Source organism: Equus asinus, chromosome 10 (genome assembly GCF_041296235.1).
Source record: "Equus asinus isolate D_3611 breed Donkey chromosome 10, EquAss-T2T_v2, whole genome shotgun sequence".
In the NCBI taxonomy this organism is placed as follows: domain Eukaryota; kingdom Metazoa; phylum Chordata; class Mammalia; order Perissodactyla; family Equidae; genus Equus; species Equus asinus.
Genome location: NC_091799.1, coordinates 14,881,843 through 14,904,782, shown reverse-complemented (window position 1 = coordinate 14,904,782; position 22,940 = coordinate 14,881,843). Strand labels below are relative to the sequence as shown.

Genomic DNA, 22,940 nt, shown 5'->3' with positions numbered 1-22,940 from the left:
GCCCGGAGCACGCACAGTCGGGAACACTGCAGGCCCAACCGCTGGGGGCCAGATCCTTGCTCTGCCGCTGGGGTTCCCCACTGAGCGCAGCAGCCTCAGCCTCCCCATCTGCTAAACGGGCCTAACTCCAGTCCAGCTCCTCAGCCGGAATGAGGACCAGGGAACAGAACGTTTGAAGTGCTGAGCATGCTGCTCCACACTTAGGAATCCCTTGGTAAATATTTATCGTAAATATTTTTATAATCTTAGGGGATGAAACTATACTAGCTCAGATGGCAGATTACTGGCTTTGGGCAATTTAGCCAAAGGCACACAATCGAAGTGAATTTCATTCTATCATGGTCAGATGGTACAACACGGGAGCAGATTAGAGAACTAGAGTGAATCAGAGACTGAGTTTAAGAGGCACTAAACGCCACTTGGGTTCCAACTGTTCCTCATGCTCTGCTACAACTTCCAGGTGCCAGTGGCATCATGGTCCACCAGCCCCAGCCTATTCCGAGGAAGAGAGAAATAATCCTGAAATGTCTGCAAACTGAACAAAGCCAAACTCGAATCTCTACGAGATCTTAAGGCTCCATATTCTGATCTACCAATATTGAAATATTGTTACAAAACCATAGTCTGAGATTCCAAACTTGGAAAAGCCAACAGCACGTGTCCGTTTCACTCCACCAAAGACGGGGCAGGAAAGAGAGCAAATCGTGCAGGCCACTGCCAGTTCCCCGTCTCCCTGCCACTGTACCTCCAAGCTCTTCTCAGATCAAACTGTAACCACACACCGGAAAAGAGCAAAGGCCTGGAAGCCCCACCACGCCGGGGGGTCCCCTGAACATAACAGTGGTGCCACATCCAACTTGACCTCCGCGCCCACCCCCATCAATAATCACACTCCTCCTCAATACGTTCTGAAGAGACCAGTTTCCTGCTAAATGCCATAACAATCTTCCTTAGGCGAGTCTTCAATGCTGGATATGCTATCTGACCTCATTTCTTCCATAAGACATGAAGTTCAATATATCCGCAAAAGCACAATTGATCGAAAAGGCTCTACTTGTGAAGCTGCATCTTAACGTCTCCTTAAGGAAGTTTTAACTTAACCAAATGCTCCGCACACGAAGCCACCCAGCACTAGCAGAATACCTGCACACAGTAGGTGCTTAATAACTCTCTGTTGAACAAACAAATGGGTGGACAGATGAAGGAATAAACAAATGAATTCTCCCCACTTACACACACCGACTGCCCCCACAGCCACTAGAATGGGTTAACCAGAGTTTCTAATCCATAAATAAACTGTCCTTCCTGCCAGAGCACGGGTTCACCCACCTTCGCCACCCTCAGCTCAGGCAGAGTCCCCTGCCTTGGAGTTTCATCGGGATCTTTGTATTTCCCCTGGTAGTCTGCACAGTCCTGACGGTCAGGTGTGTCAGTCCCTCAGTGCCTGTGCACACCCAGGACGATGGCCACAGTCAGGAACCTGCGCTCACCCACTCTCCCATTGCTAAGCTGGAGGCCGCCACATTCCTAAGAATGTTTCCAAGAGAAAATGCATCCAAAGTTGCAAACAACTAATTTACTGATGAAGCTTCCAAACGAACTAGAAATTTCCTTAAGAGAACAGCTTTGCAATGGGGCCCCTGTGGTTCAACTGCTTCTCAGGTAATCACGGCCTCCCAAACGATTCAAACGGGAGCTGTTCGTGCGTAGGGGAAGAGAAACAGAATGGCCTATTGTTGAGAATTCCTCACTAATTCCCAGCACGGAAAAAGTGTCTTTTTGAGTCATCCCCAAGGGTGAATATGCTCACTGTCCAAGATGGGCGAGTGACGCATCTCCAGTCCACACCTTAGGGAGACAACACGGACTCTAAGAGACGAGACAAATTGAAAATGCCATGCCACCAGCAGAAAGCTCACTGCGTGGCCGAGGCAATGTCTCCAGGTCGCAACAGATGCTCTGCGGTTGCTGTGGACGTGTGCGCTGCCTTCAATCAGACAGCACCCGACCACGTGTTATCCAAGTCACGCCCTGAGGCACCACCACCACAAGCCCCAAATCGCTCTGAACAGTGGGGCCCAACAAGCCCCTCCCCTATAATACAGATGTGGCAGGGGGAGGAATCAAGGCTACATCCTTAGTGAGAGAGCCAGACCCAGCTCCAGAGTTTTTATCCCTGGCTAGGAAATCTGCTCCCCACTCCTTCATGACCAGAGCAGGTAGGAGAGTAGTGGGACATGCTGGCTTTGGACGACAGCCGGCCCAGTTTGAATCTCTGTGGGTACTTCCCAGCTGGGCAACTTTGGGATAGGAACTTAACCTCTCTGGACCTGGGAGTTTCACCTATGTAAAATGTATACTATTATGTTGCCTACTTCATAGGGCAGTTTAAAGGCTAAATATGATATCTAAAAAGTGTTTGGCACACAGCAGATACTCTTAAAGAACAGCTACTGTTGCTGTTGTTACTATTTTATCTATAAACATCCAGCTGTAGATACATTAAAGAAAAATTATCCTCACAAGGGATTTTTTTTTCTCTATGTCACAGTAAGATCTGCTGCAACATTCTGGTAAATAACTCATTCCCTTAGTGCAAATAAAACAAAACTCACTTACAAACATTTGTACCATCAGAACAAAATTCTGATTGTGGAAAGTGACATAAACCAGGGAGGTAATATTGTGGCTACTGAAGTTTGAAACATTTTACAGCGAGCCCTCCCCTCCACACACGATTCCACTGGACTCAGAAGAAGCCCAAGTCGGGGAATCCTGCAAGACGCAGCTCACTCCTTGAGGGAGATGAAGACAGAGACCACGGCTCATAAGGGCAAGGCCCGGGGTCACTATAACGTGCACTTTCACCCCCAGGGAGGCAGAGGCCCGGCTCTCCGGCGGGCGCCCAGGAGCCGACACGAAGCTTTGTGCATGGAATTTGTCTGCTGGGAGGAAAGTCCGATGTTGGTCACTTCCCCTCTGGAGAAAACTACAACAATACGAGGAAGCGCCAGGCACTGTGGGAACGTTCCAAGTGGGAGTTCCAGTTGAGGCCAGAACATAAACAGAGGAGAACAACGGGCCTGGAGGCGGCCCGCAGAGCACTGCGGCAGAAAGTCTGGGAGCCGGTCTTCCAGGCCACTAGACCCTGTTTTGAAGTGACTCCCTGCCCAGCCCTGGAGGAAAGCCCTGCAGGCAGAGGCACATCTCCCAGAGCGTCCCAGGAAGCGTGGACAGATATTCTCCCACGACACACGGCACACTCACAGACCAGTCTCAGAATGTCACGGCCAGAGGGGACTCAGAGTCACCTAACCAACACCAACAGGGAGCTTAGGGAGAGTCAGCTAACGCGTGTGAAGATCACTCATTATCACTGTGACCAGTGCTGAGAAGTTCAGGGTCGGGGAGCATGTCTAGCAGGGAAACCTAATCTAATCTGGGGGGTCAGGCAAGGGTGAGACTGGAAGAAAGGACAGGAGCTGACCAACCAAAGAGCATTCTGGGCAGAAGCAGCACATGCAAAGGCCCTGCACAGCTGGAGGTATGGGACTGGGGCGATAAGATGCGGGTCAGATGGGGCAGGGCCTTATAGATCCAGGGCTTCGTCTTATGGGCTTCAGGGGTTTCCTAAAGTGTTGGCCAAACCACTTGTGTTCACTTTTCTGGGGAGAGAGGTTCATGGCTTTCATCAAAGTTACAAGGAGTTTCAAATGGTTAAGAACCATAGAGCTAGTCCAACCCTCTCATTCCAAAATGAGGAAACTGAAGTCCAGAGAGGGAACGACATTTCCCCAGGTTCCACAGACAGCCGAGAACCCAAATCACTGATCCCCAGTCTGGTGTTTTTCCACAGCCAGCCAGCTGCCTTATTTCTGGCATGATGCGTCCACAACAACAAGGTGCTGACGCTCACTGAATATGGATACTGCATCCCACACAGGGCGGCTTGTCTCTGCCCAGGCAGCCTGCAGTGACACTGCAGAAATGAACCGTAAGTCCACTTGCCCACCTTTCCTGGGGTCTAACTTAACCTGCCAAACACAGGCGGTCAGACCTTCCGGTTCCGAGGCACCCCCAGAGGACCGTGGCGGACGCCTCGGCTTCACTAAAGGAAGGGCAGTCGAGGCAGAGCTCTCAGTGCCGAGTCAGCACCCAGCCTTCTGGAGGAGCTGTTCCTCCGTCGTCGTTCTGAAAGTCAGGACGGGGCCAGGAGCTAAATCTAGCCCACAGGACAGGAAAGGCAGGAAGCCCATACCCCTAATTTTATCAATTCCACCTGGAATTGAGAGACAGGAACTATTTTTTTTAAGTGAACAGAAGTAGTAATTTTTCTCCTCTGCCGCTTCTTTCACGGTATCTGGAATACTCAGGGGAAAGTCTAAATATGTGTGGAGAACATTTTTAAACTTTTGATGCTTCCTGGAATACCTAGAGGAGGAAGTCTCAAGTGCCTGGACTGGCATTTGAGGCCCTTGGGAAGCCGGCGCCCGAATTACCTTTCCCATCTTCATCTCCCACATTCCCCACCAGGAGCCTTTACTTCGGCCGAAGACCCAACAGCACGAGCCAGCCGGCTCCTGCCTGCCTGCCCTGAGGCTCATCGCCTTCCTCTCCAGCTCAGCAGACGAAACCAACAGTCAACATCCAGCAGACTCGCAATGGCAACCGTCACGGGGTCCCACAACCTCTGCTTCGCCTGGACCACACCACTGTCGGAAGAGGCAACGCCCTGGCTGGGGAAGGGCTCCCGCCCGCTTCCACTCGCCCAGTCAGCCTCAGAGATCTGCCACCTCCTGCCCTTTACAGCTCTGACGTCCAGAGCAGAGTCATGTACCCTGACCAGGGGGCTGGCTCCCCGCTGCCTCCACGCCGAGGCCCCCACACCAAGCGGGACGGCATGCGAGCACTGCAGGCACCAGAGTCATGAGCTCTTCAGGCTGCACACCCCTCTCCGTAAGAGGCTGAGCCCACACCCACGACGTGCCTTTATTTACTCATTCAACAAAAATGAGTGAGTTTCACCTATGTGCCAGCCACCCTTCTGGGCTCTGCTGAACAGCAGCCGATAAGCAGCTTACCTGCTAATGAGGGAGAAGATCATAAAAAAGAAGGGAATAAATGCTACGTTTAGAAAAAGAAAAGAACAGACAAAGCTGGGGCTCGGGGACAGTGAGCAGACAGAAAGTGGAGGGAGCCACTTCAGACCCTGCCTGGAGAAGCCCTCTCTGGGGTGACACGTGGATAGAGACTGAAAGGCATTAGGGAGCAGCCATGCACACAGGACAGCTCATGCTTCCCGGGCACGTGTGACCTATGAGCTTTCTGTGTGTGAACTCACAACACACTACTGCTGGCTCCATTCAATCCATGACAAAACTGACGTTTAACAGGAGGAGGGGTGAGCAACCTTGCCAAGGTCACACAAGCAGCAAACGGTGGAGGCGGCACCTGAATCCAGGCTTCTGACCGTGGCCTCTCAGTAGGCGCACACAGTACCTGGGGGAATGAACAACCCAGGTCAAGGGAATAGCATGTGCAAAGGCTCTGAGGCAAGACTACGTCTGGTATATTCCATGAACACTCGAAGGAAAAGCTCAAAGGCTGCGTGGCTGGGGCACAGCAGCAGGCGACAGTGGGAAGAGTGAGCCAGGGGCCAGAGTACAGGGTGCCGCAGGCCATGGTAAGGACTGGATTTTATTAGCAATGTGATGGGAAGCCACTGGACAACTTTGAACAGGCCGGATTTGATCTAATTTACACTCTGGCTTTTGAAGGAAGACTGGATGATTGTGAGGCAAGAGCGGAAACCAAGAAGCCAGTCAGGAGGGAACCCCGGCAGCCCTGGGAGAGCTGGCTGTGGCCTGGAGTGTCAGCAGAGCAGGTGGCAGGAGTGATGGGAGTCAGATGCACTTGAAGTAAGCCCAAGAGGACCCACTGATGGACAGGATGTGGGTTGTGAGCGAGGAGTCGGGGTGCCTCCAAGACTTCGGGGCCTGAACGACCAGGTCCAACCTGGCATTCCTTCCAGCCACGAGCACCCTGGGAGGAGCCGGTGAGGTGAGCCACGAGCTCGGGTTCAGGCACCTCAAGTCTGAACACTCACAGACGTCCAAGCGGAGGCACTAAGTGGGCAGCCTGGGGCTCAGGGCAGAGCTGGGGGCTCGGAACGTTCACTCGGGAATGACCAATACTGAGATGGCATTTAAAGATATGGGACCAGGCTGCTTTGGAAGAGATCAGAGGACTCAGCCCAGGATGTTCCCAAATGGCGAGTCTGGAACAGAGAGAGGACCAGAAAAGGAAGGCTGAGATGGATGTGTCTACATGTTCCTAGAACAGTTAGACATTAAGACAATTCAGAAGAGGCTTGTAAACATTTACCACAACGTTTCAAGTACTAAAGCTTTAAACTAATTTAAATTTTAGAGTACAGTTTAAATTCTAGGTGCCTAGTTTTAAAATGTCTTGCTAATCCTGATGACTAATACATCAACCTAATTAATTAGCTAATGTCCCAAGGCAGAATATACATTTAGTGTGAGATTCATCAAAGAGTTTTTTTTCAAAACTGCCAACCGTCTGGGCACCTTCTTGTCAGACCTATTTAATTAGATGAGTCTTTTTAACTTCATAATACTGCTGACAAGAGTATGTACTGGAAGTAGAAGTGTCAACATCGTCAGCCTCTCGTTCACTTGTGCTTGTATTATTAGAATCATCTTCAATCTGTGGTGTCTTTGCCACTTAGCCATTTTACAAGGGTTCGTGTCAGCAGCAGACAGTGGCTTCAGCCAGGCTCTCACGCACGCCAGCAGGGCAAGTCCCACAGGCCCTCTGGGCCTCACTTTTCCCACCTGTGAAAGGAGGCCACCAGCACCTCCCTGCAAGGCTGAGGAGAGGATTAAACATATGTAGCACAGCTCCCGGCACCAACACACAGCGGTTGTTTTCATACCACCACCACCCCCGCTACTCTGACGGCACCTTGCTAGGCGGAATCCCTAGACCCCTTTCCACTCCTCTCCACACTTCACTTTAGGCAGTGCTTCCGAAGGGTGGCGAGTCCACTCACCCACCCCACCAGCAGCGGGAGCATCACCTGGGAACTTGTTAGAAATACCAATTCTCAGCCCAACTCCAGACCTACTGAATCAGAAACTGGGGCTTGGAGCCCAGCAACCTCCAGGTGCTGAAGCGTGAGACCCACCGGAGAAGGCCGGCAGCACCCTGGGATACCCAGCAGGTCCTCAGGACAGGGACCACCTGGCCACAGAGAGTCCTGTCACCAACACCTGCTAACATAACAGCCTGCAAGGTACCAATTTGTCATAAACACGAAGCTTCCTACCTGTCTCTCTGGCTGTTTGCTTTAAACATCAAATATATCACTTGAATAAAAATGAAACTTCTGACAAAACATTCAATCCCCTACTCCTTTCTATAGCAACAGGGAAAACAAAATCTCTGCCCAACTTAACCCAGACTAGTGCTCCTATACAATGATTTTTCCAATTTTCTCTACAAGACTTGATCCAAACATTAATATCCTTCCCATCCATTCCAAAGACTATGAATTTAATAAGATCTGGTTAACCTAAATGTTAGCATAAGGAAAACACACTCTGGCTGTTGTGTGTACATGTTTATTGTTTTTTAAACCAAACTGTCCCAGCTTTTGATGCTTCCATGAGTGACTGGAACATACGGAGTAGCAGATGCCCACAGGGAGAATGGGACCAAAACCAAACTCAGCTGCCCCTCCTGTGGACTCTGTGGGTTGACCCTGTGCCGGAACAGCCGTATTTCTGAAGCAGTTCTCTCACTGCAAACCAAGCCCCTCTCCAACACAGATCTGTGGAACTCAGGAGTCACAAATGATTCCTCCCTCACTGTTTTCCCACCTGACCCAGGATCCAGGACACTTTCGAGAGTGACAGGGAGGGTGTGCTATTAATAATTACGCCAGGACAGCAGGTGTAAGCCGGGATGTGGGACCATCACTCCATCTGTCACAGTCTACACAAGCACTGTAATTCTCCTCTGGGGTCCAGACATCTCACTGCGAGGCGAGAATAGAGCTACGTCTATAAGCAAGACTGCAGTCTGCCTCTTCAATCAAAGGCTAGGTCTCGCTTGGAGGGGGAGCCTGGGCAGTCGCTGTGAGCTCCAGGACAGCAGGAGCCTTGGCTTATCTGTCACCATGTCCCCAGCCATCTACTGCCAGGAACTGTAGGCAGCAGGTGCCCAAGAAACCACGAAAGAATGAATCAATGCTTCATACTGTATCACCCTGATTCTAAGACATTCATTTCTTCACAGTTGAACTTTTGAAGTCAGGGTGTGTGGTTTTATAATCCATCCAGCTGATGTATTTTATTTTTCTTTGTTTCCTGAGAAGTGTTATTAAATCAATAATATGATCTACATGTGTTGGGGCCATAGCATCAAAAAAACACAGTAACTGCTTAGCATCCCAGATTCATACAGAGACGTGTTAATGACACTCATGGGACCAGAGACTCTATCATGGCAATCTCATGGCGGCAACTCCCAAATGGAGGCACCATTCCATCTAACAGGGTCTAGCTTGGTCTTAAACTTTTGGACAAAGCCTTGGTCTTGCTTCTACGTAGATCATCCTCTCTCTTCCCCTCCCCTAAGTCAGTGAAGCCTTCTCATGAATGTGACCAACAGCTTGGAATCCTGCCAAACAGCACTAGAGTAAATGCCATCTGTGTCATCAACTGAGAGAGTAGTGCTGACGATGGTGTCCAGGCAGAGTCTCAGACGGAAGCCACGGAGGAGTCTGAGAGTCTTTATTAACGGCTGACGTGCACCAAGCACTCGCCATATGCCAGGCTACACCACCACCCAGCTCCGAGGCTCAACTGGAACTGAGGCCCCTGCACGTCCATCAGCCACTCTTGGCACTGACCTATTCAGACGGATACAGGACAGGAACCTAAGGTTGTCAGAGGGCAGCACTGGACAACCCCCTCTGTGAGGGTCCTTGAAGGAGCCCAGCACAGCTGAGCAGCTCAGGTGCAAGGCGACGAGAGCCACACTCGGCGGGTACGGGGTCCACCCTGGCTTAAAAGCTTCCTGCCTCACAGAAGCCAAAGTCTCACAATCGCACAGCCTCCCTCAAGGGACATGCCCAATTACAAATGTCACTGCATTCAGGAGGCCCAAAGTATGATGTCCCACCAAGCATTTATAGTTCATCTATAGTGGAATCATACAGTATTTGTTCCTCTGTGATTGGCATATTTCACTTGGCATAATGTCCTCGAGGTTCATCCATGTTGTAGCATGTGTCAGAACTTCCTTCCTTTTTAAGGCTGGATGATATTCCATTGTGTGTCTAATGCCACATTTTGTTTATCTATTCATCTGTCTATGGACATTTGGGTTGCTTCCACCTTTTGGCTATTGTGAATAATGCTGCTATGAACTTGGGTGTACAAATATCTTTTTGAGTCCCTTCTTTCATTTCTTTTGGGTATATACCTAGAAGTAGGATTGGTGGATCATACTGGAATTCTATTTCTAATTTTCTGAGGAACCGCCTTACTGTTTTCCACAGCAGCTGCACCATTTTACCTTCCCATCAACCATGCACAAGGGTTCCAATTCCTACACATCCTCACCAACACTTGTTATTTTCTGTTTTTTTGAAAGTAGCCATCCTAATGGGCGTGAGGTGGTATCTCAGTGTGGTTATGATCTGTGCTTTGCTAACGATTAGTGATGTGGGGCATCTTTTCACGTGTTCATTGGCCATTTGTCTATCATCTTTGGAGATGTGTCCTCAAGTTTTTCAATTGAGTTGTTTGATTTTTACTGGTCAAATGCCATCCTTATTTCCAGGAACCAGAGCTAGGTAACCAAGGTCAAATTCTATGCAGATAAACACTGATTATGTCCATACAATGGAATACTACTCAACTATACAAAGGAATAAACTACCAATAAAAAAAACACTTCATGAATCTTATAGGCAGTACACTGAGTAAAGAAGCTAATTTCCAAAAGTTACACGCTAGATGATATTCTGGAAAAGGCAAACCATAGGGACGGAAAACAGATCAATGGTTGCCAGGAGCCAGGATGGTGGGGGAAGGGTTTGACTACAAAGGGGCAGCAAGAATTTTTTTTTTCCTGGGGTGATGGAATTGTTCTCAATCAATTGGTTACACAAATCTACAGATGAGTTAAAACTCAGAGAACTGTACCCCCAAAAAAGGTCAATTTTACTGTTCATAAATAAAAAAAATTCTCATGCAGAAAGGGAAAGATATCTCCTTTTATCTACATAGGCATTATGCTAAGCAGCTAACAAGCGTCATCTCATGAAATCCTTACAAAACTCCAGGAATGTATAATTACTGACCAAAGCCAGGTCTGACTGAACTAGGAGAAACTAAGTCCTGATTATTTCAGAGACCTGAGATTCCACGAGAGCTTTCCAAGACCCAAGGAGCTTACAAATTATTATTTATCATATAGTAGCAGGAACCTGGAGTTGGTAGAACCACGCCCACACATCAATGACCCTTTTTTCCAGGGCACAGGGTCCACAGAGCCTCCATCAAATTCTTAGCAGCACTTATGATCTTAAAAAGCTGGGGAACCACTGCTCCAGTTCAAGGTCCAGGGAGGGATCATGGTCTCCCCTAGAGGACACAGCCGGTCTGTGGCAACTCCAGACACTCAGGCCAGTTCTCTCTCCATCGTCCAAAGATGCCACAGGCCCAAGCATTCCTGGTGACAGTGACTCACGTGTTTGACACGATGACTTTAGTCCACATGATTTCCTCACTAGTAGGTGAATTTGACCTACTAAGCTGGGACCAGGGAACTTTGGGCTCCCTGCAACATGGAGCTGAAATGTAGTCCTGGTCCCTAACTCAATTCCTGTCTTGGTCAAATGTAAAAACTGCATTCTACAACCTTGCACATTTAGGGTAATTAATAGAGACAGCTCCCCGTGAACAGAAAAAACAAGGATAGGTCATGAGGAAAGCATGCTTTTGATCTGTGCCTTTGGTTTTCTGATGAGCTCAGAGAATTAATATTTGTAAGGTACTCTTAACAAGCTGAGGCAGAAGCACAAATTAGTGTGGTTATGCTAATTAAGTGAGAGGTTCTGTAGCTCCCGGACAGAATGATTAAAGAAAGTGAAAAAGGCTGACTGGGCTTTGGTCTCTGCAAAGAGCCCTGTGTCTTAGCTAGCTGCACTGAGAAACTTACAAGGAGATTACATATATTCACTTTCATATAGCAGAAAAGTCCAGGAGAGCACAGGTTAAGGAAGACTGAGAACAATACATTAAGATTTCTGAATTTATCTGCACTGTACAAAATAATCAAGGGGGAAAAATAAAGGGTCTGTAATCACCCCCACTGCAGCGTGCAACGTGATTTGTAAGTTACTTGTGCACAAAGACCTTGAATGGCTTGTCGTATTTTAACTGTCACAAAACAAAAGCACCACACTGTGATCATTCCATCTTCAGTGCTGAACAGAGATGGTTTAATTAATCCCGTGAGTCACCCCTGCAAGGAGAAACTGAGGTGGTGTCTCCTGGGATGGAGCAAAAATACACCCGCCGGGATCCGCCCTGCTCTGGCTCTGAGATAAACTGCCACCCACAGGGACAGGCCCCTTCCTTTTAGACAGACTTAAGAAAGAATACAATCAGGACTTTCCTCGATCTACCTACATGTGCTGGGGCCACATGTGTAGCTAAACTGAAATGCCACCCACTCTTCCTATAAATGATCTCTTTGGAGGTTCATTACTTAGCCATAAAAATCTGTTCCCTGGAATTCAGCTTTCTCAAATGTAAAAAAAAAAAAAAGACCCTGAAAGGAAATACCTCAATAGCCAGAGACCTCCCCTTCTTCTGTGAGTGCTGAGATCTGAATTTCACTTACCATATGACCACTTTTAAAGAAACGGTCATTTTAGAGCAGAAGGGGACATTCAGTAACAAAAGCTGATGTTTACTGAGCACGTCTGTGTCAAGACTGCTAATACGCTCTATGTGCAATATCTCATTTAATCCTCCCTCAGCACCATAAGGTAGGCACTGTGATGATTTTCTCTATTTTACAGATAAGAAACTGAGGCTTAGACGGGCAAAGAGACTTGCCCACGATCCCACAACCGTTCTGTGGGAGAGCTGGGATCCAAATGCACAGCTACAGGACTCAGAAGCCCATGCTCCCAGTCACTGCTCCATCTTCTCACTTCACAGAGAGGGAGAGTGAGGGCACAGAGGAGCACTGACCCAGAGCTTCAGTATAGACTCAAGGGCCACGAGGCAGTCCCCTAACCTCCAGCCAGGCTCACGCTGCCTCCAACACGGACGAGTGTCAAGAAAAATATGAAAGCCTAGATCAAAAGTCTCCTGCACAGAGCACAGGCAGTGGCGAAACTGTCAACTCCCTAAAAGCACAGAGGCCTCCACTCTCAGTAACCTCCACTGCCCTGACAGGCTGCTTGGCACTCAGTGAGCACTGAGCCAATGCCGCATGGATGGATGGATGGGTGGGTGGTGGAGGGGAAGTGGAGGAGTGGGTGGATGGGTTGATCTACAAGTAGACAGACGGGTGGGTGGTGGGTAGGTGGGTGGATGGAGCTATTTTAACTAAAGCCCACTTCCCACTATCCACATCCCACTCAATATTTTCAGCAAATGCACTTTTAAAGCCACATCTGTAACTGAGAAACCAGAAGCTCCTTCATCAATCTGTAGGCAGATGTGGAGTCACTGTAACAGTCCTGCAGAGAGACTGGAAAGCCCCAGGGGAATCCCAGAGCAGTTCCAAGCAAAGACAGTAACGGTGCCTCCCAGCCAGCCTCCCTGGGGCTCTGGAGTGGACCAGCAGTAGATCCAGACTCTCCTGTGGGCCAGAGGAACACACCCCGAGGAGGGGAGGAGAAGCGATGAGTGAAACCCTCGTTCCTCAACTGGCTCTACCTCTCACTCAACACACGACCTTAGCAAGTCACTTCCCTTCTTGCTGCCTCCCTTTCCTCACCTGTCAAATGAGCACAATCCAGCTATTTCTCTCTCTTCATAAGAACAGAACTCATTAATTCGTGCACGTATCCGAAGGTAAAGCTCGTAGCACAGCGCCTGGCACACACGAAGCAGTCGACAATCTTTAGCTGTCATTCTCATCTGGGAAAAGTGCTATGTAACTCCAACAATTAATAATAACCAAACAAAAGAACGAAACCTAAAAGACAGAAAACCTCATGTCTTATATAAGTTTTATTGTGATGATGAATAGTTAACTGCCATGCAACATTAGTGTCATTAAAAACCAATGAAACAACCCCAATACATCCAACGCCCCCCTTTATACTGCGGACTAGACTTACAAAGAATCAGCATTAAAAAGGGCTCTGAGATGGGTTTGTCCACTCCATCGGGTTACAACAGAGGCACCAGAGGCTCAGAAAGGTTAATCAATTTGCCTAAGGTCACCCAGCAAGAAGCAGGAATTCCTGGCCCCCTGTGAGCTGGAGCAGGACAGCCCGAAGGACCACAGTCTTCTCAAGGGTCGCCTCCAACATTATCAAGTGGGCCTTTCAGTGCAGCAGCCGCCTCAGTGGCAGCGGGGTCCCTGGAAATGTGAAGGCTCATTTCTACCCAAGTCACGACAGCCAAGAGAACAATGTCATCACAGCCAATGAAAATATGGATAAATGGGAAGTAGTCAAATGGGTTTTAGTCCTAACTTGGCTCCAACTCAGTCTATGACCATGCACAAATCTCAACTATTTTGGACCTCAGGATCCCATGCATAAAAGAAGAGCTTTGTGCCTCAGTTTCCCCCTCTGTAGAATGAGAACCTCTTGTTGGATTAGATGAGTTGACACGTGTAAAACACACAAAACAGAGGCTGGTACCAGCAGGTGGTAAGTGCTCAATGAATGTTAGCTGCTACTATTTTCTGTACTTATTATTGAGAGGAGGGGCTGAGAGAGCCAGTTTCGTGACCCAGGCACAATCTTCCATCTGTTTACTTACAACCAGTCCTTGAAGGAGGGAGGCACGCGTGACTATCCAGAACCAGTAAAGACAGCCATTGTTTCCAAGCAGAGGTTTGGTTTGTTTTTTTGTTTGCTTGTTTTGGGTCAATCAAGCGGCTATTCGGAGCCATCACATTCCACTGGACTTTGGCTGTCCTCTCCTCCTTCCATGTTCATGCCCTTCTTCTCCCAAAAACTGCAAGTGTCACCCTCCTGCTCAGGGAGACCACAGGCTGCCACTTTGACAGTACAGGGTGCGGCCGGGAGCTGTGTCTGTCAAGTCTGCACCAATGGCATAAATTTTTGAAAAGCTAGAAAGCAAACGCCTGAACTGCGCCCTTCTGTCCCCAGCCCTGGGAAGCACCTCCCACCATTCTGGGCTTGACAGCTCCATTCCTTCTGTGCTCTAAAAGCAGGGCAGAGTTTCCTGATCACAAAACTTAATTTGCAGTAAAACTGTGTGGTGCCAGCAAGCCTGCGACAAGCAAGGAGAAAGATCATCTTTAAGGGACTATTGGGACCGGAGGGTCTGAGCTGTTATGATAGTAACAGTATTTTAGGAAGAAGCAGACCAGACCGTAGGTCAGGACTACGGTTCAGAGACCTATCATCCGTCTTCCAAACCACAGTCTGGAAGAAAAAAGGAGGGAGAAAGAGGAGCTGTGACCATCAGACACTGGATTTCTATCCCTTTACGTAAATCTCCTCACTGCATCTTCACTCACAAAGGAGGAGGAACTGGCAAGAGAGACTGCCTACGCCCCTTGACAAAGAAGAAACAGGGAGCCAGAGAACCCCAACAGCCTACCTCTCCCAGGCCCTCAAAGAGAGAGTGTACTCAGTCCTTCCATTAAGAGGGACTTGATGGTTCAGAGGCCGACTGAGAAAAATTCCAAGTAGAGACAGGGACTCCAACCATGGAACTCGTCACGGGCAGCGGCCGAGCGGAGCCGGCACACGCCGTGGTTTGTAAGCGAAAGGCCCACGAGCACTGCCTCAGAGCGCTTTGTTCCTGGGCCCACAGAACCAGCACAGGCAGTGCCGACAGCAGCTCAGGACCGCGGGCTGCCCGACAGCTGCCCAGTGTCAGGGTCAGAGATGGCTCGGTCTCGTCATGTCCCCGAGCAATCTTGACACAGTGCTCTGGGAATCGGACTCAGCCCCCTCATCAATTTCAGAAAACTACACTAAAATACTGATCAATGACACAGCCAACACAGAACCCCCAAGTAACTACATACCCTGATCACAGTACTGGTCCTTCTAACTCACTAAGAAACATCTGAACTGGCAATTCAAGACCCCGAAGTGGCTCCATTTAAACATAATTTTGAGAGTTGGAATCAGAAACCTAGGTTCATTCTCTGAAACTATTAAGTAAATTCACGAGTAAGTAGTCACTGAGCACTGACTGTGTCTAGGTGCAGTGACAGCAACCCTGCAGGGGACCAGACGGGCCCAGGCACACCCCTTGTGGAGTGAACGGTCTATTTAAGACTATGTTTGTTGATTCTTAACTCGCAGAAAGGAAACTGGGGCTTTGGTTTCTGAATGAGCTAAACAACATCATTCTACCCAAAGTGTTTATCTGGGGCCTTTCCAGGGATTTACCATCTGCGAGTGGAAGGGAAGGCACGAGGAGCCCAAGGAAGCTGGTCTCAGTAGAGGAGGCTGGGTGCAGCCAGGAAGTGGGTTTTCACACTGCATTCAGCGGAGGCGGCCCCAGGCGGAGCCTCAGGGCCACAACTGAGCAGGATGGACTCGCTGTGCCCAGAGTGGCTCCTGCTACCGGCTATCTAAGAGTCTTCTTATGTATAAAAGAGGACGAGCTGTTTGAAAACACAATGAAGCGGGGAAGCACCATTTTGGAGTCCCTCCCTTCCGGGGCACTAATGGAGAAAATGAGACTCAAAAAGGGGAAAGAATTGCCCAAGGTCACAACGCCAGGTCTCAAATTGATAGTCAAATGGTCTAAAACAAATGACCAGAAACTAAGATGACAGATCCCTTAATAATTCAAACTGTGGGTTTTGGTTTTTTAATCATAAAACAGCCTTCAGGACAAGGTGGGTGCGAGTCAGAGGAACACCTGTCCCCCAGAAAGGGGCCAGGTCGGTCAGTCAGTCGCTGCCGCGTGGGTGCGGTGGGGACAGCGTTGCCAGGCCACTATGCTTTCCAGTGCGTCATCTTATTATGGCAACAGGCAACACACTCAGCCGGACCGAGGTGAGACCCAGCCCTGCGCTCCAGGCATTCTCCAATCCAGGCTAATTTGGGAAATGATTTTTCTGCAAGTTCATACATGACTCATCTTTACAGGCCTCCTATCAGGTCCATTGGCGACAAGGAATCCCATTCAAACAACCTCTGCCAACAGCTGCTCAGGAGACCAGGAAACATTTGGGGTTGCTTTGGCTGGTTTTTAAAAACACATTCAGCCTGCGTTCATGCTGTTTCTTATCTCCTTATTGCACTGCTAATGTTATTAGTATGATTAGCATCATATGCAGCCTAAGACTGCGTGGGGCCTACCTTAATTTCACTGAGATTGGCTTTTGTAAGATCAGAAAAGAAACTCAGAAACATGAACGAGAAGTCAGATAGAAAGCTGCTGTGTCTCCAGCACCAGGGGAGGCCCTCAGCAGTGCTCTGAAAGGTAGGCGGTTGGGGACCAGGGTGAGTTCCCTGCTTCGCTAAGGCTGTGACCCAGGGCAAGTCACCAAACTTCCCTGGGCCTCAGCTGCCCTCAGGTGCAAAATGGGGACAATTGGCCCTGCTCTAGCCCTCAGGGCTGTGGTGCGGATCAAGTGAAAGGAGGTGTCTATCAACACATTCTGAAAACACAGGAAACTGCAGACATGCTCAAGACTGTTCTCATGGTACCCCTGGACTGTGACCCGGGAAGACCACACTCCTGCGGGCTCTGTGCCACCGCGAGGCGTCACAACGTTTGCCAACAAGGATGGAGTCGGAGCGTTGCATGAGCGAGCGAATGAATGACTACCAAGTGCCATAAAAATGTCCTATTTGTTGACTGGATACATTTTGACCACAAAGACTGCAAAGTGTGGATAAAAAGGAAGTGTAAAATTTGAGAGGAGTTCAAAATTTATCAAGACATGGTGACTGCTGATCTACAAGGACTTTTTCCTCGGCCAAAAATACGTGCAGCCTCCTGTGACAACACGTCCTTTTCATCTATTCTGGGAAAACACATCTGACAAAAAGTTACTACGAATGCAGTCAGTGTAAATTTTTCTTTTTAATTTATAATAAAAGCATCTTCACACATCTGAAGAACACAGCACCTGAGCCTGAGACCCCATACTCATCCTGTCCTTAGGTGGCGTACTCCGTGAGCCTACTGCCACTTCCCCAGCCCCAGTGGACAGCTCGAGGCCACAGGGAGCCTGGGGAGCTGGCCAGAGACTTCCGTAAATGATGAAACTCCGAGACAGACTGTGGTCTGCTGGGAACACAGAGTGGGGAAAGAGACTTTAAAAAACTGCGTAATTTACATCCTTATGACGTCTGTTTTGATTGCCCGGCCCAGTGGGAAGGTAACGCCCAGGAGGCAGGGTTCTTTGCTACATGTAGCCCAGGGACTAGAACTCCTCAGGTGCTTAGGAGATGCAGGATAAACCATGCGAGGAATGAACTGAGTGAATGAAAGAAGGAACGAGCAGCTGGGACTCTGATGTCAGTAAAACTGAAGCCACTTACTTCCCTCCCCTCCTGCTGTGCCCGGCCAACTCGCCTCATCCTCCACATCTCACCTTGAACCTCAGTCCCTCACCGAGAAATTTCCTGACACCCCTGCCCCTTAAGTCTGCCCACCCAATGCCTGTGCTGGGGTGTGATGACTGCCAAGTTCACCACAGGCTCCCCAGAGCCTCATGCAGCACCTGACACGGCGGGTGCTCGATCAGTGCTGGACACAGGAATCGGGGAACGAATCAATGGAGGAATGGGGCAAAGATTTCAAAGTCCAGAGGAAAAGCAAACGCACGTGAACGGTTTCTCCAAGGAAGGGGATGCAAACTCAATGTCAACAGTCCCAGCCGGGAAACAGGAACCAGTGATGTTGTGGCTGGCAGCGGGAGCGGTGCCTCCCGCCCCTCCACCCTTCCCCCCTCAACCCCCTGCCCAGCTGCCTTGTAGGAACAAGGGCGTAGAGTTACCAGAACTTCTCCGTTTTCAAGAGAACCAGAAACCTGAGATTTGTGAGTGATTTCCTGATTTCTAAATATTGACCATCAATTCTTTCTTCTTCAAGAAAATGTATGGACCAAACACGACCCATCTATGGCCCACCGTCACAGTCTGTCACCTCTGCTCACAGGCAAGAGCGTTTAAGCTCCAGAAAAGTTAGGACATCGACCCTCCCCACCCGACATGTTTGCTGGAATGAGCCGGAGCAAAGCCAAACCCAGCAGAACTGCGCGCACAACCAGAACCGTGTTGCCTGCTCCCTAAAGTGGCCTCTGAGCAGCTGCACATATCTCCTGCCAGTGTAGGTGTTCCAGAACAAGCCCCTCGGAGCTCCTAAGGAAGAGCCTATGCTCCTTGCCATGCCTGCCCACAAGCTCACCCAGGGGAGCTCCCTAATCCACCTAGCTCCACTCTGCTCTCCGCCTCCTCGTTATCTCTGGAAGACACCAAGGAGTCTACAGAAGCCTGCCGGTCCACCCGAGCCTCTTCCTGGCCCTCCAAGTTCAACCCTCCTCCAAGCTAACGGGACAGCCCCCGACCAGCTGGCAGGTCGACCCTCCGCCACCCTTTGGAACTCACGCTGCCTTGGTCTCCCTCGGGCCCCAGAGCAGAGACCCCTGGGGACAGCCCGACCTGAGGCTTGCCTTTCTGTGTCCCCTATGAAAGGGCAGGCTCTCAGAGGAGGGCAGCATGTATGCAGGTGCAGGCGCCCCCACAGCCAGGCACTGCTGAATGAATAAGTAAAGGTCCTAAAGAGCAGCAGGACAGACTCAAAAGATCTCCCCAGTAGGCTACCACTACTCCCCAAAGAGGTATCAGGACGGAAGAATGGGCAAGAATCTCGAGGCTGTGAGGGACATATAAAGGAGTTTTCTTTTACGCTCAAAAAACCTCGGATTCCTTAAACCCTGAAAAATGAAAGAGCTGGTCCTATTCTCAGAGAGAAGAGATTATGAACACATGTAAGCAACACTTCTGCTGCTTCCAGTTCACAGAAAACAGCAAAACCCACTAACAATGACTGTTTACTGGCTGTTGGGCTGTCTAATCTACCAGAGACTGTTCACTTGCTAAGGGAGTCGCCGCTTCACGTAAGGACCTTTCCTTTGAACGAAACACTCACTGGTGACTTAACAGCAGATCCACTTAGAAAACTCCATCAGAAACCTAGGAGAAAATCTCACCGAAATGCAAAGTGAAGGCCACCCATAGCGACCAGCAGAAACCACCAGGAGGTGTACCCTTCACTCCAGGAGTGTCCCGATCTCCCTTGACAGTCGTGCGTGAGTCACATCAAGAGACCTTGTCCCAGGAGCATGCGCCTCTTGCCAGCTGCCCATGAGGGGCCAACCCCGGTTTGGCCAACCTCAGAACTTTCTTGCTCAGCTGCCTCTCCCCAAATGCACCTTCTTCCGGAGCTTTCCACAGCCCCTGGTCAACCCCTTTCACTCTGCCCTCCTTCCCCCATCTCCACCTCCACCCAGGGTACCCTTACTTCAGGGCCAAGCACAAATGCTGTCCCCTCTGGGGTCTTCCCCATTCCCCTGGCTGACGGGCCACCCCCCTCCCCCGGCCACCTGCGCCCACGGGCCCTGACTCCTGTCACAGCACAGTTCCTGCCGCCTGGCAGCCCAGGTGTTTCACTAGGTCTGGCTCTCCTACCCTCAGACAAGGTTCTCTGAAGGGAGGCACTTACTGCTTTTGGCATCTCCTACAGCCCCTAGCAGAGGAGGTGCCAGAGAAGGCCCATGGATAACCCAGGCTGAGATGATGGGCCTTAGGCCTCCTTTCTCTGGTAATAAGAACGCACATGTAGATTCACCCCATTCAGAGATGCCCGAGCCCAGGAAAGCAGCTCGTGGGATGGCAGGTGCTTTTCATCCGGCTCTCTTTACTCTTCCATGATCTTCAAGTTTTTGATGATGAACGTATCCTTACAATCAAAGAAAACCCTGTTAACCTTATTTTAAAAATAAATTATCCAAGTTTTCCAACAGTACCATTCTGAGATACTATGCCAGGAGTTCCTGAGAAATGCTGCCGAGATTAAACCAAGATATTTCTGGAACGGCACATGTGCAGGGAAGCAACTCGTGCACTGGGCACGGCCCTCGGGCTGAAGAACAGTGAGAAAAATACGCATGAAGCAGCAGCCGAAACCAACGGCCCTGGCCCTGCGGAAGGCACCCAGGCTTCCGTCAGAGCCAGGCATCAATGCCCGGCCCGCTGGCCTCCTGCTGGGTGGCCCCCAGGAACTCATCCAATTGCCCTGAGCCTGTAAAACCAGGACCACACTCTCTCTCAGAGAATCTCTGCAAGGATTTACTAAGCAAGATGCTTAAGGCGCTGAGCACAGAGCCAGAGATATAGGTAACCCTCAATAAAGGCTTCAAAAATGTCCTTCCTGTGCTTAAACCACAGCCTGCAAATTACACCGTCTTCCGAGTCCACTCCCCAGGGGCATCTCAGGAAAGTATCCCGGTTCAACCAGGGAAACAGGAGCAACTTCCAAAATCAACGCAACCGACCCCCTTCAGAGACCCCTAAAAGCGTGCCTTGCACAACTCAGCTGCCAAGCTCACCTGGCCCCCAGGTTAAGACAACCCGCGGCGTTCCCAGGACAGGAGCCCCGGGCTGCCCACCCCCCTCGCCGTGCACCCAACGACTCGCCCTGCAAGGCGTCGCCGGCTTATGAAGCCCTGGCCCCATGAGCACGGCCGTCATCGAATCTTCGGAGACTATTCCCAGCACCGTGCGCAAGACCCAGGTACCCGGGAGGCAGCTCTCGGAGATTTCTAGGAACACACAAAGAGCCGGGGCTGCGTCAAGGTTCACCCTCTACCCCCAACCCGCCCTGCTCCCAGGGCTCAGCCTGATTCCGGAGGAAAACTCGCCCGAGCCTGCAAACGCCCAGCACAGCCCGCCCGCTTCCTTTGAAGCCAGCGACCCGGGGACTTCTGGTTAAATTTAAACTCAGGCTCCAAGCGATGACACATTTTATGGCTCCGCTCTACTCCCCGTCTGAAAGGCAGCCGCCCGGCCGGCTGGACACGCGGCCCGGGGGCGCCGTCCCCTCCCGGGTCCGCGCCGGGGGGCTCCGAGGGCCCGGGCCCCGCGCCCCGGCTGCCCGCCCGCCGGCCTGGCCCGCGGTGGCCGCGCGCCCCGGAGACGCGGGCAGGCGGCCTCGGCGCGCCCGGAGCGGAGCGGAACGGCGCCCGCAGGCCCGGGCGGCAGTGCCGCGCTGCCCCCGCGCCCCGCGCCCGCCGCCCGCGCCCACCTGCTTTCTCGATCTTGCCGGACATTTCCGGGCTGCGCCGGAGGCCGAGGCCGCCGCTCATCGGGCCCGGCCCGGCCGCCGCGGGGCCCTCAGGCCGGCGGCCGCCGCTCGCCTCGGCCCTGGCTCGCCGCGCCTCACACCCGCGCCGGCATGGCGGGCTCGCGGGCCGCGGCCTGTGCGCTCGGCCGCCGCCGCCGCTCCGCCTCCTCCGCTCCCGCCGCTCCCGCCGCCGCCGCTTCCCGGGCCCGCGAGCCGGCCGCAGCGCCCCGCCGCCGCCGCCGCCGCCCGCCGGCCTCGGCCAGAGCGCCCCCTGCCGCCCGCCGCCCGCCGCCGCGCGCCCAGCGCCCCCTGCCGGCCCGGAGCCGGCCGCAGCCGCCCGCCCCCGACGCAGCGCCCCCTGCCGGCCGGAGTCTCCGCGCCGGGGCCAGGCCGACCCCTCCAGCACCCCCGCCCGCGCGGAGCCTCCGCGCCCGGCTCCGCGCCCTCCGCAGGCCGGAGCGTCCCCACCAGGGCCTGGCATGGATCCCAACCAGGACTCAGCAGCCCTTGCCCACTGGGCCTGACCTTTCTGCCCAAGACGCAGCACCCCCTGCAGGCCTGCAGTCTCCACACCAGGGCCTGGGACCCACCCCGACCCGGGTTGCAGCATCCTCTGTCCTGGAGCCAGGGCCTCCAGGCCTAAGTCTGTCCCCAACCAGGACTCGGCACCCCCTGCTGGCTGGAAGCCTCTCCTGACCCTCCCACCTGAGACACAGCACCCCCTGCTGGCCTGTAGCCTCCACGCCAGGGCTTGGGACTGACACCCCCAACCCAGGGCTCAGTGCCCTTCCCCTGTCCAGAGCACCCCCTCACTCAGAACACAGCCACCCTCCCAAACTCTAGCCTCCATGCCAAGGCCTGTGACTGACCCTACCCAGATCCAGAGCCCCCTACTGGCCCATAGGCCGTGCCAAGGCATAGGACCAAAACCCTGTCCCACCAGCTGGGCTCAGCAGCCCCTGCTGGCAGAGTCACCTGGCCAGGCCTGGGCCTGACCCCGCAGGAGACTTAGTGCTGCCTGCCATCCCAGAGGCTCCAGGCCTGGGACTGACCTGACCAGGGGTTCAGCCTTGTCTGACCCCCACCCCCACCGGAGACTCAGTACCCCCTGAGGGCAGGATCCACCTGGGCAGGTCTGGGCCTGAACTTACCCAGGGCTCAGCATCCCCAGAGGCCCAGAGTCTCCACACCACAGCCTGGGTCCAACCCATTAGGACGCAATGACCCCTGCATGCCCTGCTCATTCGACCCCAAATGGGGACCAATACATCCTCCAGCCTGGAGCTCAGCTGTGGGCCTTTCCTAGCGTGGAGATGAGCTCAGCAAAAGTCATTGATTTAGGAATCAAAGATCCTAGTG

The 22,940-nt window shown here is 51.7% G+C and overlaps 1 protein-coding gene across 10 annotated transcripts in view; it reads right to left on the bottom strand.

Moving 5' to 3' along the window:
- The window catches only part of RAPGEF1 (Rap guanine nucleotide exchange factor 1), a 137,122-nt gene extending 114,916 nt beyond the window's left edge, over nucleotides 1-22,206 (bottom strand). For 5 of the 10 annotated variants that reach the window (XM_070518479.1, XM_070518483.1, XM_070518480.1 and 2 more), the window contains exon 1: nucleotides 22,107-22,206. In XM_070518479.1, the coding sequence (XP_070374580.1) occupies nucleotides 22,107-22,191 (85 nt within the window). In that variant the 5' untranslated portion in view covers nucleotides 22,192-22,206. Of the gene's footprint in view, nucleotides 1-21,542; nucleotides 21,802-22,106 lie in introns of those variants that run through there. The other 5 variants (XM_044778509.2, XM_044778519.2, XM_044778514.2 and 2 more) reach the window with 2 other exon arrangements.
- Between the last annotated feature and the right edge of the window lie 734 nt (nucleotides 22,207-22,940).